Source organism: Mustela lutreola, chromosome 5 (assembly GCF_030435805.1).
Source record: "Mustela lutreola isolate mMusLut2 chromosome 5, mMusLut2.pri, whole genome shotgun sequence".
Classification (NCBI taxonomy): Eukaryota; Metazoa; Chordata; class Mammalia; order Carnivora; family Mustelidae; genus Mustela; species Mustela lutreola.
Genome location: NC_081294.1, coordinates 150153794 through 150172671, shown reverse-complemented (window position 1 = coordinate 150172671; position 18878 = coordinate 150153794). Strand labels below are relative to the sequence as shown.

The 18878-nt window shown below is 39.4% G+C and overlaps 1 protein-coding gene across 5 annotated transcripts in view; it reads left to right on the top strand.

Annotated features, from left to right (window-relative positions):
• The first annotated feature begins 152 nt into the window (after nucleotides 1–152).
• YTHDC2 (YTH N6-methyladenosine RNA binding protein C2) overlaps nucleotides 153–18878 on the top strand; it is a 77164-nt gene continuing 58438 nt past the window's right edge. For 4 of the 5 annotated variants that reach the window (XM_059175843.1, XM_059175842.1, XM_059175841.1 and 1 more), the window contains exons 1-4: nucleotides 153–537; nucleotides 1975–2065; nucleotides 10921–11117; nucleotides 12467–12666. In XM_059175843.1, coding sequence (XP_059031826.1) covers nucleotides 354–537; nucleotides 1975–2065; nucleotides 10921–11117; nucleotides 12467–12666 — 672 coding nt within the window. In that variant the 5' untranslated portion in view covers nucleotides 153–353. Of the gene's footprint in view, nucleotides 538–1974; nucleotides 2066–10920; nucleotides 11118–12466; nucleotides 12667–18878 lie in introns of those variants that run through there. The other variant, XM_059175844.1, reaches the window with a different exon arrangement.

Sequence of the window (18878 nt, the reverse complement as noted above, 5' to 3'; positions counted from 1 at the left end):
GGGAGCCCCTTGGTGCGAAGGTGCGGACGGGGAAGGACGGAGAGAATGGGCTGCGTGGGGGCCGCGACACAGGCAGGCAGCGGCGGAGAGGCGAGGAGCGACCGACGCGCTGAGGTCACCGGCGCCCGCTGCCCTGGTGACGTCATCACGCCCGCGCTCTTCGCTTCGCCCGGGCTCTCTGTGGCGCCGGCGCCTCCTCGGCTGTTGTGGTGACGGGGTGGGTTTCTTCTGACCCCGGCCCGGCTCAGGCCGCCTGCGGAGCGGTCCAGTCCCGGCAGTGGCCGTCCGTCCCTGTCATTGACCGAACGCCCGCAGGCCTGGCCGCTCCCCCGCGGGGAGAACTTCTCAGGGCCATGTCCAGGCCGAGCAGCGTCTCCCCGCGGCCGCCCGCTCCTGGGGGCGGCGGGGGCGGCCCAGCTCCGTGCGGCCCTGGGGGCGGGGGCCGGGCCAGGGGGCTGAAGGACATTCGTATAGACGAGGAGGTGAAGATCGCGGTCAATATCGCTCTGGAGCGCTTCCGATACGGGGACCAGAGAGGTGAGGTTCCCGACGGGGACCCCGCCGGCTGCCCCGCCTCCCCCACGCCGGGACCCGCCGTGTAGAGGGGCCGCCTCCGAGCGGGGAGGGAAGGCTTGGGCCGCCCTCGGGCCCGCGGCGCACTGGAGCCGGCCTCCACGGCGGGCCCGGGGCGCGCTTCGTAGTGCTGGGTGGGAGGCACAATGTCCTGCATATCCGCACGGCTGAAGCACTCGCCTGGCATGAGTCGGAAGGTGGAAAGAGACGCGTTGCTCCCCTGCAGGACACGCGTTTCTTTCCCCCAGAGAGAGGCCTGCAGGCAGGCAGCTTGGGGGCGTCGAAGCCACATTGATCCTCCCCCTTCCCTTTTTAAAAGGAGATTAAGGTAGCCTTAGCTGAGGCACGTTTAAGCTACAGCAGGAGAGCAGAGGACATCAGACGAAAAAATGCATTGGCAATATGTATTTCAACCAATTTCTTTGGTTGAAATCCCGAAAGCATCACGCTTAAATACCGAAAAAAATTAAACCGGTTTTGGTGGATGAAACGTCTTTCACACCCCTTAACGATAGAAAGCTCCTTGCCTTGGGTCAACCGGTGCAGAACCCGCAGCCCACCCGCGGTGATCTGTACAACATAGTGTCCAACCAGTCCATGCTGGCCTAGGAAGGAGGCCCTTGACTTTGGAACCTTACAGTCCAGAACAGGCAATGACTTGGGTAGAGTCCGTTTGCCGTAAGCAAAGCCTCAGCAATAGGAAAGCAACACGTGCCCTCTGCGATAGTGAAATATTAATTCAAGACAGTTTTGAAAGCAAAAACAATGGAGTTTGACGTTGAGCATTTATAATGCTTGAGCATCGCTCATTGCAGAAGGAAACGAACCTTTTGTGAATTAAGCAAGTCAGGACTCAACTAAGTTAAATTAGGAAAATAGGTTCATAGTTAGTTATCTTACCAAATTGAACATTCCAGTACAAATAAGAGGAGTAATCTTTGGTGAACAGGAGAGACCTCTATCACATTTAGATTTAATTTTTACTAATATGGTAACTCTGGTAGACATTCAGCAGTTAGTTGAATTAATCACTACTTCACACATAAAATGACCTTTTCACAGAATGTGAAAATGACTTTTCACATAAAATCACATATGCTTACAGGTTTTTTTTTTAAAGAATGCTTATTGGGGGAGGGGAGGAGAGAGGGAGAGAGAGAATCTGAAGCCGACTCTATGCCCAGCGTGGAGCCCCACTCAGAACTCAGTACACAACCCTGAGATCATGACTGGAGCAGAAATCAAGAGTCGTGTGCTCAACTGACTGAGCCACACAGGGGCCCATTTTTTTCATATTTTATATCTGTATGTTTATTGAAGCACCTTTATAGAAAATTGTGTATTCCCAAATGGTCCTTTGTGTGTGTGTGTGTATGTTTTTTTTTTTTTTTTTTCATGTAGAAATGGAATTTCCTTCCTCTTTGACCAGCACTGAAAGAGCCTTTATTCATCGATTGAGTCAATCTCTTGGTTTGGTCTCTAAAAGTAAAGGGTAAGCTGATAGCTTTTCTTATTTAAACATAATTATTTACCAAAAAAGAGAAATGTTCCTGACTCCATTTAAGTAGTCACTACTGTTTTAGATTCACATCCTTAATTATATTGTAGATAAACTGATTTATGTCTGTACCAAACTCAGCTCTTTGCGGTTTCCGTTAGGGGTTTAAAAAAAAAAAAAAAGTAAAATTTAAAGTGTAAGAAAAATAGTTTAAAAGTTTAAGTTGCTTGCTGGAGGAAAATGTTTTCTTTTTTCGTAGAAACTAGTCTCCTTTTTTTAAAAAAAAATGGATGGACTAAAGATAATAAGTACAATTATTTACAGAACTATTTCTTTTTTTTTTTAAAGATTTTATTTATTTATTAGACAGAGATCACAAGTAGGCAGAGAGGCAGGCAGAGAGAGAGAGAGAGGAGGAAGCAGGCTCCCCACTGAGCAGAGAGTCCGATGCGGGGCTCGATCCCAGGACCCTGAGACCATGACCTGAGCTGAAAGCAGAGGCTTTAACCCACTGAGCCACCCAGGCGCCCCTACAGAACTATTTCTTTTAATGTTACTATACTGTAATGGTAACTTTAGAATACATAATCATTGTTTTCTTTCCTATCAGCTTAAGAATCTGGTGATTAAAAATGACTAAATAGGGGTGCCCGGGTGGCTCAGTGGGTTAAAGCCTCTGCCTTCGGCTCGGGTCATGATCTCAGGCTCCTGGGATCAAGACCCGTATGGGCTCTCTGCTGGGCGGGGAGCCTGCTTCCCACTTTCTCTCTGCCTGCATCTCTGCCTACTTGTGATCTCTGTCTGTCAAAAAAAAAAAAAAAAAAAAATTGACTAAATAAAATGGTCCTATATTTGAAGACCACTGACCACAGAGAGAAAAAGTCATTTGAACTATCCAATTCGAAGGGCTCAATTTTAAAATTACGTGGAACAATTTCATTTTGGGGATAAGAATGATGGGATTGCTATATATAGCAGGGTTTCTCAATATTGGTACTACTAACATTTCAAACTGGACAATTATTTTGGAGGGTTGCCTTGTGTATTATAGTATATCTAACCTTATCCAGAGGAGCAACTCCACCCACCATTTTAACAACCCAGAATGCCTCTAGACAGTGCCAGAGTGTTTCTTGGGGGAGCAGAATGACCTCTGGTTAAGAACCAGGGATGGGGAAGAAAGATAAAATTTCAGTTTACCAGGGTTTAGGTTAAGAAGAGAGAAAACAAAAGATTATGAGGTCAGTATTTGTAACAAACAGCAGGACAAGTCCTAAGAGGAAAGTATCTGATGTAGGAATGTCTGGCTTTTGAATGCCCACAATGATAAATTAGAGGAAGATGGGCTTTAGCTTAGGTGAACGTGTATTTTGAACATCACTGAGGCCAGGACTGGAAAACAGTGGTAGATTTTGGGCATGCCCATATCATAGTCATCTGGATAAGTTAAATACTGCACTCGCAATGAAAAGAGTACGGAGCCATAATCCTTTAACCAAAAACACTTGGAACAAGTGGATTTTGAGATTCAGATTTTAGAGACATTTTAGGGTATATTTGAAATATGTTATGTAATACCCCTCATAAGGTACAGGCATTACATTTAATTACAATATTTCTTCTGGTAACCATGGATGTTCACAGTAAAATAAATAAATACTAGAAATAGATTCATGTCCATGTAGTCAGGCTTTCCTGACAAATGTAGTTGCTGCCTTTAACCTTAGAAATAAAACTGCCAGTTACTTTGCGAGCAAGAGGTGTGTTTCTTTGGAAGTAGGGGGTTGCAGGCTGGGACAAGTAAGCTACTACAAAACCATCTGCTAGTCCAGCAAAGAAAAGAGAGGAGCATGATTTTGTGGAGGAGGAGGAAGTTGGTAGGGGTTGTTCTGAACAAAAGTTAGAAGCCGGAAGGGTGATGACAGTTTCTCACTGGCTGGGTTTCAGGGATGGTTGATTTCTTGTAGAAGAAGCAGCAGCAATATAAAGCTTTCCTGTTGAGGCCTATAGTGGAAGCTCCTTTTCTTTTCTCCCCCCCCCCCACCCCACCCCCGAGTGGGAGGGAAAGGGGTAGAGGCAAAGGGAGAGGGAGATAGAGAATCTTAAGCAGGCTCAACACCCAGCATGGAACTCAACACAGGGCTTGATCCCACAACCCTGAGATCATGGCCTGAGCTGAAATCAGGAGTCAGACTGATTGAATCTTAACTAGACTTAACCAACTGAGCTACCCAGGTGCCCCCAAGTTTCTTTCCTCTTGAGGCTCCTCAGCTGGGTCTGTAGTAGACAATTCTTCCTGTAACTGACATGAGTAGTTGGGCTTGTCCTACCAGTCTCTGTTTCTCACATCCCTTTTGCACTAGTGTGGTTCCACTTAGGGAGGTTTCCCTTTATTAATTTTTACAATGCAGACTTAAAGAAATCTTCTAGTTTTCATTGTTGTTTGGGTTAAGAGTTGCTGCTAAGAGGTTGTCTGAAAGCATTTGTTGTAAAGACACAGTTCTGTAGCTCCATCATTTCTGTGGTCGAATTCTGAACAGTTAACATGGAAATGACGTTTAGAGATTACCCTTAGAATAGCAGTCCCTTAGAATGGATGACATCTGCTTCTTCCAGTAGCACAATTGTTTAAGGGATGGTCCCAAATGGAGAAACCTGGGGCAGGTGAGAGTGCAAGATAGAAGTTATCAGGACAAAAAAAAGTGGATGAGGAAACACTGAAAGGAGAGAGGAAAAAAGATGCTGAGGGAAGCCAGCCAACCTTGCCTTCTCCTCTAGACCCTAGTCACTATTCCTCGTGCTCTACAAACCCTCTAGGGAATGTCCTAGCACTTTCCCTCCCATTTTTATCTTTGATTAAAGGTAGTACAATGTTTATCTAGTGGTCCTTGTGATTTTCAAATGCCTTTTCTTCTTTTCATGTATATGAAGAACTTTGAATGTGGTTCTTGTATCCTTTCTTTTCACTTACATGAGAATTTGTACCTGACTTACATTTTTTTGTTTTTTTTTTTAGATTTTTAAAATTTATTTGACAGGGAGATGGAGAGTGAGCACAAGTAGGCAGAGTGGCAGGCAGAGGGAGAGGGAGAAGCAGCAGGGAGCCCAATGTGGGACTCAATCCCAGGACCCTGGATCATGACCTGAGCCGAAGGCAGCCGCTTAACTGACTGAGCCACCCAGGTGCCCGTTTTTATGGGTTCTTTTGTTCACCATGGAGTAGAGGATTTTTTTCCCCACTTCCTTAGTTTTGCCCCCCCCCCCCCCAACTTTTGTACCTGGTATCATGGTTTCTTAATATGTATTTGAGAGAAAGCCTGGTGTGGAGGAAGAGGAAGGCAAGTTGGATTTGACTCCCTGTGTCTTACTGCCTCCTTCTCCTTCTTTGATCATGGCCCTTAACTTTCAGGGCCCGTTTTCTTAAATGTAAAGTATGAAGGAGTTAAGTCTCTTTGTTTTAGTTCAGATTCTGTAGTTTATTTTGAGCATCTTACAAGGTCTGAGAATAGATTCTAGGCTTACTGTGTGAAAGTTGACACTTATTTTTTCTCATCACTTTCTCCTTTTTGCTCTTCTTTCTTTCCAAAATTGAACCATGTTGCTGGATTTTGTTTTTCCTTTCCTCCTGAAGAGTTGGACAGATTTTGCAATTGATTACTTGTTGTGGATTACTTTTTTTTTTTTTTTAACATTTTATTTATTTATTTGACAGAGATCACAAGTAGGCAGAGAGGCAGGCAAAGAGGGGGGTGGGGGAAGCAGGCTCCCCGCTGAGCAGAGAACCCGATGTGGGGCTCTATCCCAGGACCCTGGGATCATGACCTGAGCCGAAGGCAGAGCCTTTAACCCACTGAGCCACCCTGGCACCCCTGTGGATTACTTTTTATAATTGCTCATCTTTGGGTGAAAATTCTCTTGTTGGAGTAATGTCCTCATATTGTGCTCTTTAGTGTAGCCTAAAGTTTTGTTTGAAATTGTTGGCAAGCTTCTCCATACTAAAATTTCACCTCCTTATAATTTGTTTCCGTTTTTCCCCAACTGAAATCTGAGTTTTCATTTTAAGAGCACACTTTTCTGAGTCTCTGACTTGCTCATGAACAGAACAGAATTTCTTTTCCTGTTCTTTCTAGTCTTAGTTACACAAAATGAAATTTACCAAATGAATTCTGTTAAAGACTTGTGGAAAGAGAAACTATGAAGTACGTGGAAATAGGTTTTCCAGGTACAGGTTTCTTACCCTGTGATTGCTGACATTCCTGCTTCCTAGGTATCCATGTGTTCTAGTCACTCTGACTGCAAGTCTCTACCCTGTAAGAAAGCCCCCCTTTTCAGATTCAGGTTCCTACCTCTATTGCCTCTTGTCTGGGAAGATTATGTACTGCACTTTTCTTTTTCTGCCCCTACTTCAAATAGTAAAAATTGGTTAAAAGTTACTTAAGTGTCTTACTTACTTTTTGGGCATCCATTGAAAAGAAACAGCCTACGATGCCCAATAGTAATAATAGTGACAATTCATGTTCATTAAGTACTCTTATGCAGCAGACCTTGTGCTAGAGGCTTTAAGTAGATTAGTTAATGCTGACAGTAATCTTAATCAGTAGATTCTATTAATAACATCTGGTATCTGTCTAATAGGTGAGGCAGTTCGGGGTTGGAGACATTAAGTAATTTTCCCAAGAGCACATAGCTAGCAAGGGGCAGAGCCAGGATTTGAACATAGTTAATGTTTCATTACTTTTTGATTGTTTATAGGGGCACAGTAATGTCCTAGGAGCTGTGAGAAGTTAAAATGGAAATATTAGATAGATCTCGCCTTTAAGTTGTTCATAGTCCAAAGTCACAGAATGAACCAGTGTGCCACCATCATAGTGTCCATGACATGAGAGCAACTTTAGTGACAGAATTAACTGATTGGTTTATTAATTTCCACATAATCACAGAAGAAAGTACAAATTAGTGTGATATAAACTTCAATAAATTTACAATTCTATTCTATAGTATTGGGAAGAAAATGGTTTGGAGTTAGGTCTTTGCATCTTTCTGCCTAAAGGAAGTATAAATTAAGGAAATAGGAAATGATGCATCTGTAAGGCATCGTATGAATGTGGATTATTTTTTGAGACATTTAGCTCCTTGGTGGCTGTGAGCTTCTTACATTGTCATCTCAGATTTTGGCTCTTTAGCTTATTTTTTTTTTTTAAGAAAAGGATTATTAGAGAGAGAGAGGGTGCGGGTGCATGGACGAGGGGCAGAGGGAGAGGTAGAGTGTGCGTGTGCGTGTGCACGTGCATGAGCAGGGGGTAAGGGGAGGGGCAGAGGGAGAGAGAGAATCTCAAGCAGACTCCATGCCCAGCACGGAGCCCCATGAGGGGCTCATGACCCTGAGATTATGACCTGAACCGGAACCAAGAGTTGGGCACTTAACCTATTGTGCCACCCAGGTGCCCCCTAGCTGATTTTTTTTTTTTTAACTCTTTATTTTTTATAAACATATATTTTTATCCCCAGGGGTACAGGTCTGTGAATCGCCAGGTTTACACACTTCACAGCACTCACCATAGGACATACCCTCCCCAGTGTCCATAACCCCAGCCCCCTTCTCCCAAACCCCCTCCCCCCAGAAACCCTCAGTTTGTTTTGTGAGATGAAGAGTCACTTATGGTTTGTCTCCCTCCCATCTTGTTTCATTGATTCTTCTCCTACCCACTTAAGCCCCCATGTTGCATCACCACTTCCTCATATCAGGGAGATCATATGATAATTGTCTTTCTCCGCTTGACTTATTTCACTAAGCATGATACGCTCTAGTTCCATCCATGTTGTTGCAAATGGCAAGATTTCATTTCTTTTGATGGCTGCATAGTATTCCATTGTGTATATATACCACATCTTCTTTATCCATTCATCTGTTGATGGACATCTAGGTTCTTTCCATAGTTTGGCTATTGTGGACATTCCCCTAGCTGATTTTTTCAACTGTTTACAGATTAGGAGAGTGGAGAATACTAAGGCATATGGTTCTATTTGAGGTAAATGTTCAGTAACGTGCTGTATCAATTGACAAATTAATATTAAAATTGCATCAAATTTGATGAGTTAATAGTTTTTCTTAAAAAGGAAGAAGTCCTGAGCCTGGGTGGCTCAGTGGGTTAAGCCTCTGCCTTCGGCTCAGGTCATGATCTCAGGGTCCTGGGATCGAGCCCCATATCGGGCTCTCTGCTCAGCAGGGAGCCTGCCTTGCCTTCTCTCTCTGCCTACCTCTCTGCCTACTTGTGATCTCTCTCTTCCTGTCAAATAAATAAATAAAATCTTTAAAAAAAATAAAAAAAATAAAAAGGAAGAAGTCATGGAAATGCCAAACTTTCTGATAGCATGTATTGATTACTTTTACACTTTGAAAGTTAGATGCTATGTTCTTGCCTGTAATATTAGCACATTTATGTTTAAAAATCACACGTGGAGCTTAAATTTTATTTTGAAAAAATTGTGACATTAATTTATTCAGCATTGTGCAGCTAGTTTCTAGTTAATTTTGCTTTGAAAAGGAGTCTCCTAACGGTTTTCTTCAGAGTAGTGCCACTTTGGAATGAAAGCATAATGAGATCTCAGTGTGTTAGTTTACAAAGTAGGACAAATCTTTGGTGTGTTGAATGTTTTCATCCTCACAACAAGACAAATATTTTATTGAACAATTCACTAATCTTTTTATCATTTACCACTGTCAGTGGTGCTGAATGTGGCAGGAATGAGAGCACTAGGAGCCACAAGTAGAATCTTCCTGAAATATAAAAACTATCAAGTTGATTATATCTTTCTACCCTACCATCTGTGTTCAAAATGAATTCAGTAAATTTTAAATGGTAATGGCCAAGTACTCACACATGCTTACTTTGAAGTTATTTTTGTACTTAAATGCTGTATTATTAGCAGGCAGCTTATGTTAGGAAAGTTTGAATCTGACCCATTTTAGTTGTGAGCTTGTGAGGAGAGTATATTCTACTCAACTTTGTAATCCCAGCTTCTAGCATAGTGCTTGTCATACAGTAGGTGCTCAATATATGATGAATGATTGAATGAATGAATGAAATAAAATTAGTTAAAGGTAAAATACGACAGAACTTTCCAGAGACAGTTTTCAAGAAAATTAAAGCCTCTTGGAACTGATAGATACAGTAGAGATTTTTAAATTAACTTGTGTATGGTGTGAGAGGAATAAAATTTTTAATCACATAGCTAGTTAGTTGAACACAAGACTCCTGGCTCTTGGCTGTAGTGCTCATTCATTCCAGGACACTTCTTGCCTTCTGTAGTTGAAAGTTTTATGAAATAAATGGCACAGGAGGGGAGTGAATAATTGTGCCTTTAATGATTGTGCTGAGTTTTCAGAAAGGTCCGTGGGAGAAGAACCTACTGCAGAAATCATCTCTAGAATCCAGTCATTCTTAATTTACCATAGAAATAACCAAAATTCTTAGATCAGATTAAATTTAGTTATTTCACTTTTATGTCATAATTTAAAGATCACTAAGAGCTTGTTAAGGAATAGATTAGATAGTTCTGAACACTTAATAATTCATTAAAGCATTCCATAAAGTTTCTAGAAATTAAAAATCTTGGTAACTCAAAAGTCTCACTTAAGGCTTAGACAGCTCAAACTGTATAGGTTAATCTCCAGTTTGATATTGATTTTGCTGTGAAAATATTGTTAAAGTTTTTTAAATCTTATGAAAATTAGGAAAAGTATACATGTACTTTTCATTATATTTGTGGTTTTGTTGCTCACTTCTGTAATGTGCTGGTGACAGTAACAAGTGGTAGAATGTTTTATGAAATATTTTGGGTAACTTTAAAAAAAAAGTTATTTTTTTCCAGACTATGTAATAATAGCTTTCCTTCATTTAATACTTACTTTGTAACAGATTTTGCTGTTTATATGCATTATATTTAGTCATGAGTAATCCTTTGGGGCAGGTATTACTATTATCTTAGGGTCAGAGCTATTAAATAATTTGTTTATAGTCCCACAGCTGATAAGTGGTGGAACTAGGATTCATATCCATGTTGGTATACTTTTAGATCCTGAGTGCTTTACAAGTACTATATTGTATTAGATTATGGACATGCATTTTTAAATCAGTAAAAACACATTTGAAGACTTCCTGTGTGTTTAACATTGTACCTGAAACTCTTGGAGCTACAGAAGTCATAAAAGACGTCTTCAATCCTGGACCAATTGAAGCAACAAATACACTTACATCAAATAATTTGATAACAGTTATAAAGATATATCAGGTAATGACTTTGTAATTGAAGGCGAGAGCCCAAGGCTTTGAAAAATTTCTTTTTCCCAAGATGCATGTGAAAATACTTATCAGTAATGTTGATTTATGCTTTTTTGGTCCAGCCACTAAGCTTGGTTCTCAACAGGTTTTCATGGGATGCGACATTACCAGCATACTGTGGAAACATTCAGCGGGCGTGAACTGTACCTTTTTTATTAGTGTTTTTAGATTCTGTTGTTGAGTTTGGTTTTCTTCCTCTGTATGCTTCCAACTGGTGATGTTTCATCCACCATGAAGTCTGCTAAGTCAGACTTTAACATTTGTGGGTAAGTAAGCCACTTGGGGGGTTTAAAATCTGGATTTGCTGCAGTTTGAGATTTTAACTGAACATGGTCTTGTGGCCCCTTCAGCACCAAACCCCCTTCTTATAGACTTTTCAGCATCTTCTCCCAAAGCATTTTGATTTTTTTCAATGTTTTACTTGAGACATGTTTTCTAAGCAGGCATACATCATTTGTGAACAAATTGACTCTATGTAGTAAATAAATGATTTTTATTAATATTCAGAAAGGGAGCAAATAGATACCTAACTGTGAAGAAGAAAGATGGATCAGAAACAGCTCATGCAATGATGACCTGTAATTTGACTCATAATACAAAACATGCTGTTAGGAGCCTAATTCAGAGATTTCCTGTCACCAATAAAGAGCGTACTGAACTTCTACCTAAAACAGAAAGAGGAAATGTGTTTGCAGTTGAAGCTGGTATGTATTTTCTGGGGAGCTTCCTTGTCTGTCCTATTATTTGATGACTGTTCTTTTACCATTTTAAATTTATTATTTTTTTTTAAAACTAAGATGCAATAAGATTTCTCAGTTTGAATCGTCTGTTAGAAATGAGAAAGAACTGTGGAAGTTTTTGTAATGACATGCAGTGTTAAGGTGTGTGATGAAGTTAGACAAGTCTTTAAGCGTCACAGTGACAGCTGTCTATTGAGCACCCGTTGTGTGCTAGACAATGTGATAAACTCTTTATATAGGGCCTCATAGAACCTTCCAAGGCCAGAATTTCCTCTATTTCGGGGGTGATTAAATGGGTTCAGAGCAGTTAAGTAATTTACTCAAGGCTACTCAACTAGCCACTACACTGCAGAGCTGGGATTTGACTCCACAGTTTGGACTTTCCTATGTTACACTGCTGAGACATGCTAATCAGTGAGCTTTTGAATTGGGGCTTTAGCTTCTGGTAAGAGGACAGAGTCTTCAGTACACTAACTTGCCAGAAGATAGATAAATAATATTTTTAGGTTATAAAATGAAGTTTTAATTTTATTATTTGGAAAAATAACTTCTTAGAAAATTATTATTTACCTAAAGTGACAGATATGCAATATTTCCATTGTCTGTTGGAGTAGGTTTGCACAGTGTAGAAAATACATAGTCCTAGATAGCAAGGAATTTAAGTTCTAAATACATGGCCACAAAAATGTTTTGAGTTAAAGAAAATGTTTTGAGTAATGTGAAGAATATAAAACACATCATGCCTCTTTTTTATTCCTGTCTGCTCATTAATTAAATATAGATGCTGACTCAAATTCTTAATAAGGAAATTTGTTAAGATTAGGACCTTATATTTATATGTATTCTATATGATCACATAGTCTTACATATTTAACTTTACACATACAGACTATTACTCTTTTCACGATGTGTTTTCATATTGTGCATAAAAGACTTGTTATGCACGTTGTTTCCCATTTTAGTTTTTTGTGTCGTTATTGATAGAAGCAAGCAAGAAAACTCTTTTAGGATATCAGAATCCCGTTATATTTTTAGTTACAGAGTGATTGATTTTTGTTCCTTTGTAAACATTATGCACCAGAAATACTTTTAGAAATTGGCTTTTTGATTGATAACCGAAATTTGTAACTTGTTTTTAAAGAGTATTAAGCGTAGGAGTACAGCGGTGGTGCATTGCTCACTAACTTTATGTAGACTGAGTAGAGAAGAAACATTCAAATGGAATTACATTGGAAATTACATATCTTTGTTTTGTATACTTTTTAAACATTGCTGACCATAATTTTTTTTTGTTCTTTTATTCATTTTCAAAGAAAACCGGGAAATGAGCAAAACAAGTGGGCGACTCAACAATGGCATACCTCAGATTCCAGTGAAAAGAGGGGAATCGGAATTTGATTCTTTCAGGCAGTCTCTGCCTGTGTTTGAGAAACAAGAAGAAATTGTTAAAATAATTAAAGAAAATAAAGTAGTTTTGATTGTAGGAGAAACTGGCTCTGGAAAGACTACACAGGTTTGTTTTTTCTTTGTTTTTTACGGAAAACAATATTTTATTCCACAGGATAGTTTTTTTTTTTTTTTAAAGATTTTATTTATTTGACAGAGAGAGAAATCACAAGTAGGTGGAGAGTCAGGCAGAGAGAGAGAGAGAAGCAGGCTCCCGCTGAGCAAAGAGCCCAATACGGGGCTCGATCCCAGGACACTGAGATCATGACCTGAGCCGAAGGCAGCGGCTTAATCCACTGAGCCACCCAGGCGCCCCTCCACAGGATAGTTTTATATCAAATTTGTACTGAATGTACGGCTGGGTGGCTCAGTGGGTTAAGCCGCTGCCTTAGGCTCAGGTCATGATCTCAGGGTCCTGGGATCGAGTGCTCCATAGGGCTCCCTGCCGAGCAGAGAGCCTGCTTCCTCCTCTCTCTCTCTCTGCCTGCCTCTCTGCCTAATTGTGATCTCTGTCTGTCAAATAAATAAAATCTTAAAAAAAACAAATAGACGTAGGGCATATGATTGGGCATAAAGGGATATGGACGAGGCTAGTCTTGTAACCTCCGTGAGCCAGAGCCCACATTTGTAAAATGGAGCTAATAATTGCTCCCATTTACGGTGAAGTTTAGAGATGTCTGTAATGAGCCTACCAGTGTTTTGTATGTAGCAGCTAAATTAACAGCAGTATTAACAATGGTTTGTTAATATAAAGTTGACTGTAGACATTGAGGCCTGCGCAGGTCCCAACCTGTTTGTGGTTTGGGGTTGCTATCCGTCTCATAAAACAAAGTAGAGGGTTTGTCTTCTGGAAAGACAAAGTCGTCTTCTCCTCTGAGAAAGCCTCCTACATCGTTGGCTTCGGCATCTCCCTTGAATAGGGAGGCAGGGATTGAGGCCTCAGGAGTCTGGGTTTTTGGCTGAGGAAGAGAGAGAATGACAGTGCTTATAACCAGCCTGGGCTTCGTGACAGGTGTAGAAGGAGATTCCTTAATATTAATGATACAGTTAAAAAAAAATAAAGTTGGCTCTAGAATGGAATTACTATGACGGTTTGACTTGGATGTTTAGTATCAAAGTGCTTCAGTACGCAATTTCCCTCATTGGGTGATGGATTGGAAGTAAGTATGGTATAGTGATTTGACCTTGTTTATGTTCTTTACATGTTCACATATTAAAATAGTAAAATTAGTTTAATTTTGATAGATTCAGATAGAATAGTCAATATAATTTTACATTTTTTCTCTTCTTTTATGGACACATAAATTTGCTTTTGACAATCGCTTAACATTTCCTATGGTCATATTGGTTGGCGTAATAAGCCTAGTCCATAGGTAAGGCAAGGGGGTAGAGGCAAAGTTGACTATAAAGTTTACCACTTACTCACTTGAAGGACTTAGCCATTTTTACAGAGGTATAACTATGCCTAAAACATGAGCCTCTAAAACTGGATAATGAAAAACATAATGAAATTTTTACCTGAGCACAATATATAAGATTTTTTTTTTAGTGTAAGTCCTTTTATGATTAATTGGAATTCCATGGAGTCATTCCAGAGAATTGGTTCAGTTGTTGATTTAGTGTTAGAGTAAGTTTTGCCAGTGGGTTTTAATTGTACTCATTCTAATTATATTGAGCAGGGATTACGAGAGCTCACTTTGGCAGCACATATACTGAAGGGAGATTATGAAAGTTATGACAAATTTATGTTTTCATTTAAATTATTTGAATATCCTTGCTAAATGATCTTTGTATATGGGCATTAGGTATGCTTATTTTCACAATTATGTATATCATTATATTAGGTATGACGATACTTGAGAATTTAATTAGAAATGGATTATTTGATTATGGCTTTTCAAGAAGAAACTATTAATTTATTGGGTTTACACCTAAGAAATGATCACATCTTATTTGAGGAGTTCAAATAAACTTACTGATGTGTCTGTTTTTTGGGATATAAATGTAACAGAATTTAAAGTTCATATCATTAGCCAGTTTCATCTTGCCTTTACTAGCATTAGGAAGTTAATTGCCTTTTGCATTTTCATGTTCACTGTTCATGTTCATTATGTAAAATTCGAACATTATGGAAAATAGTACATAGAAAGTGAAAGATTTCTAGTTCTCTTGCTACTCTCCATGCATTTTTTGTAAGAAACTTGGAGTATGTATTTGTTTTTAAAAAAAAAAAATTTTTTTTTATAAAGATTTTATTTATTTATTTGACAGAGAGAGATCACAAGTAGGCAGAGAGGCAGGCAGAGAGAGAGAGGAGGAAGCAGGCTCCCTGCTGAGCAGAGAGCCTGATGTGGGACTCGATCCCAGGACCCTGAGATCATGACCTGAACCGAAGGCAGTGGCTTAACCCACTGAGCCACCCAGGCGCCCCTTAAAAATTTTTTTTGATGCCTTTGTGTTTCATTTTCTTTAGAGCACTGATATATATATGTACATGTATAATTATATATATATAACATATTAGATATTACATATAACCACTTATATATATATATATATTTATTTTTATTTTATTTTATTTTATTTTTTTTTAAGATTTTATTTGTTTATTTGACAGACAGAGATCACAAGTAGACAGAGGCAGGCAGAGAGAGAGAGAGGGAAGCAGGCTCCCTGCTGAGCAGAGAGCCCGATTCGGGACTCGATCCCAGGACCCTGGGACCATGACCTGAGCCGAAGGCAGCGGCTTAACCCACTGAGCCACCCAGGCGCCCATATTTTTATTTTTTAAAAAAGATTTTATTTATTTATTTGACAGAGATCACAAGTAGGCAGAGAGGCAGGCATATTGAGAGAGAAGGAAACAGCTCCCCGCTGAGCAGAGAGCCCAATGTGGGACTCTATTCCAAGACCCTGAGATCGTGACCTGAGCCGAAGGCAGAGGCTTTAACCCACTGAACCACCCAGGCGCCATATATATATATAAACAAACAAACATGAAATAATATGCCTTTTGCATCTTGCTTTTTTCACTTAAAAGATATGGGATATTTTTCAGTAGAGAGATATAACTCATTTTTTTTTTTTAAAGATTTCACTTATTTATTTGACAGGGAGAAACACAGCAAGAGAGGGAACACAAGTAGGGAGAGTGGGAGAGGGAGAAGCAGGCTTCTCATAGAGTAGGGAGCCAGACTTGGGGCTTGATCCTAGGACCCTGGGATCATGACCTGAGCCAAAGGCAGATGCTTAACAACTGAGCCACCCAGGCGCCCCAAAGATATAACTCATTAAAAAAAAAAAACTTTATAGTATCCCCGAACGTTTTACAATAACAATGATAAAAAATGACAATTTACTATGTGTTGAACTTTTGAGTTCTCTCGTTTAAATCTCTCAGTAACTTCAACACATGTAGGCTTTTTATTATTTCTACAGGTGAGGAATAAAAACTGGAACTTACAGATATAATCTGTCCAAATTCCCATAGCTAGGAAGTGGCAGAACAGGGATTTTATTCTTGCATTATACTTCTTAATATTGTATTCTAATACTTCTTTGCTAATTTATGGGAGTAGTTTCATAGGATAAGTTCCTAGGAGTGGAAATGCTTGGTCAAGAATGTGGCAGTTAAATTTTAGTAGCTAGATTAGCTAGTTATTGTCTGATAACTCAAAAGAGAGTTGTATTATAATAAAATTGAAGATATTGAAGATTCCCATTTCTTTGAAGCTTGGGCAGCAATGATTTACCTTTATTAATCTGATAAACAAGAAATAATATTTTAATTTGTATTTCCTTTCTTAGTTGAGTATCTTTTCATTTTTGCTTGTTCTGTGGTTTGCTTATTTATACCTTGTTTTTCATTTGGCTTAATCATTTTGGATTATTTATTTTTTTTTTTTTAAAAGATTTTATTTATTTATTTGAGACAGAAATCACAAGTAGACAGAGAGGCAGGCAGAGAGAGAGAGGGGAAGCAGGCTCCCCGCTGAGCAGAGAGCCTGATGCGGGGCTCGATCCCACGACCCTGGGATCATGACCTGAGCTGAAGGCAGAGGCTTTAACCCACTGAGCCACCCAGGCACCCCTTGGATTATTTTTAATCATTTTGGTTTTATTTTTAAATTTTGGTTTATTTAGTATTTTTTTAAATGAACCCCATCTTAAGGGAGTTTTGTGGTAATTAGGACTATGGGATTGTGCCGGCAGAAGTTAGATATTCAGTATATCTGAAGTTTTTAAAAAGATTTTATTTATTTACTTGAGAGAGAAAGAGAGAGTGAGAGAGAGCATGAAAGGGAAGAAGGTCAGAGGGAGAAGCAGACTCCCCATGGAGCTGGGAGCCTGATGTGGGACTCGATCCCAGGACTTTGGGATCATGACCTGAGCTGAAGGCAGTTGCTTAACCTACTAAGCCACCCAGGTGCCCTATTTTTGGTTTATTTTTAACTGTTAATATATATTTTATATGTTTTGGGTACATGTCTTTATGTATTATGGGTATATCTCTGTTGCCTGTTAAGAGATCCTAAAAATGATTTTGTCAGTTTTTTGTTTGTGTTTTTAGCTTTGCTTGTGGTATCCTTTGTATTAGTTTCACATTTTTACTTAGTCCAACCTGTCAGTCAATTTTTAGGGCTTTGAGCCATACTAAGAAAGGCATTTACTACCCCAGGATTAAAAAAACACTTTCCTATAAATATTTTATTCTAGTATTTTTTTTTTTAAAGATTTTATTTATTTATTTGACAGAGAGAGATCACATGTAGGCAGACAGGCAGGCAGAGAGAGAGAGAGAGAGGAGGAAGCGGGCTCCCCGCTGAGCAGGGAGCCCGATGTGGGACTCGATCCCAGGACCCTGAGATCATGACCCGAGCCGAAGGCAGTGGCTTAATCCACTGAGCCACCCAGGCGCCCTTATTCTAGTATTTTTATACTAAAGTTTTAAAAAGTCCATCTGGAATTTATAATATCATATCAGGTAGGAATCTCACTGTTTTCCTCATGTTATTATTTAGTTGTTCCAATATAATTTTTACTTAATTATTCTTTCCCCTTTTAGTTAGGGTACCACTTTTGATCAAATACTAAGTTTCTATAGTACCTGGCTCCGTTTCTGGAATTGTGTGTGTGTGTGTGTGTGTGTGTGTTTTAAAAGATTTTATTTATTTTTTAACAGTGATCACAAATAGGCAGAGAGACAGGCAGAAAGAGAGGGGGAAGCAGGCTCCCCACTGAGCAGAGAGCCCGATGTGGGGCTTGATCCCAAGACCCTGGGATCATGACCTGAGCCGAAGGCAGAGGCCTTAACCCACTGAGCCACCCAGGCGCCCCTGGAACTTTTTGTTTTATCTTTAGTTATCTATTTTTGTGCCAAGATCCTTCTTTTTGCTTTTTGTAGTTTTACAATGTGTAGCATAGTATTCCTCTTTACTATCTTATCTTTTTAAATATTTCTTAATTTGGGTTCCTTTACACTTCTGGATAAACTAGTTAAATTAAAAAAGATCCTAGAGGCCAAGACATGCATAAAATGAAGTTCTCTCTCATTCACAGTTAAAGAGATGAAATCAAAAGAACAATTAAAATTTTCAACTATCATGGGGCGCCTGGGTGGCTCAGCGGGTTAAGCCTCTACCTTCCGCTCAGGTCATGATCTCAGGGTTCTGGGATCAAGCCCCACGTCGGGCTCTCTGCTCAGCAGGGAGCCTGCTTCCCCTCTCTTTCTGCCTGCCTCTCTGCCTACTTGTGATCTCTCTCTGTCAAATAAATAAATAAAATCTTAAAAAAAATTTTTTTCAACTATCAGATTGGCAGAAATTAAAAAGTTGATGATATCAATATTTGAGTAGGTGTTGGGGAAACAGCATTTTCTATTTTATGGATATAAGTATAAATTGTTTTGGAAGGGCACTTTGGTGATGCTTCTGTCCAAATTAAATTTAGATACTCTTTCACTTGACACACATATATATAATATATATGCAAACGTTTGTGAAGATAGGTATTCACTGCACACTTTTTAAAATAACAAGCATCAGTAATAATCTAAAAAACTGGAGATAATTTAACATGATACTTGTTAAATTACAGCACATCCGTAGGATGGAATATACAGCTATTAGAGTGGAGTGGGTAGATCTGCATGTTAAGGGAAATCTGCAAATTATAAACATTTAGTACAGTAATCACTTTATGTGAATAAAAACCTGTTTATATACACAAATACTTTAAATTGTGTGAATACTTTCCCCCCAAAAGCATTCATAAGAAATA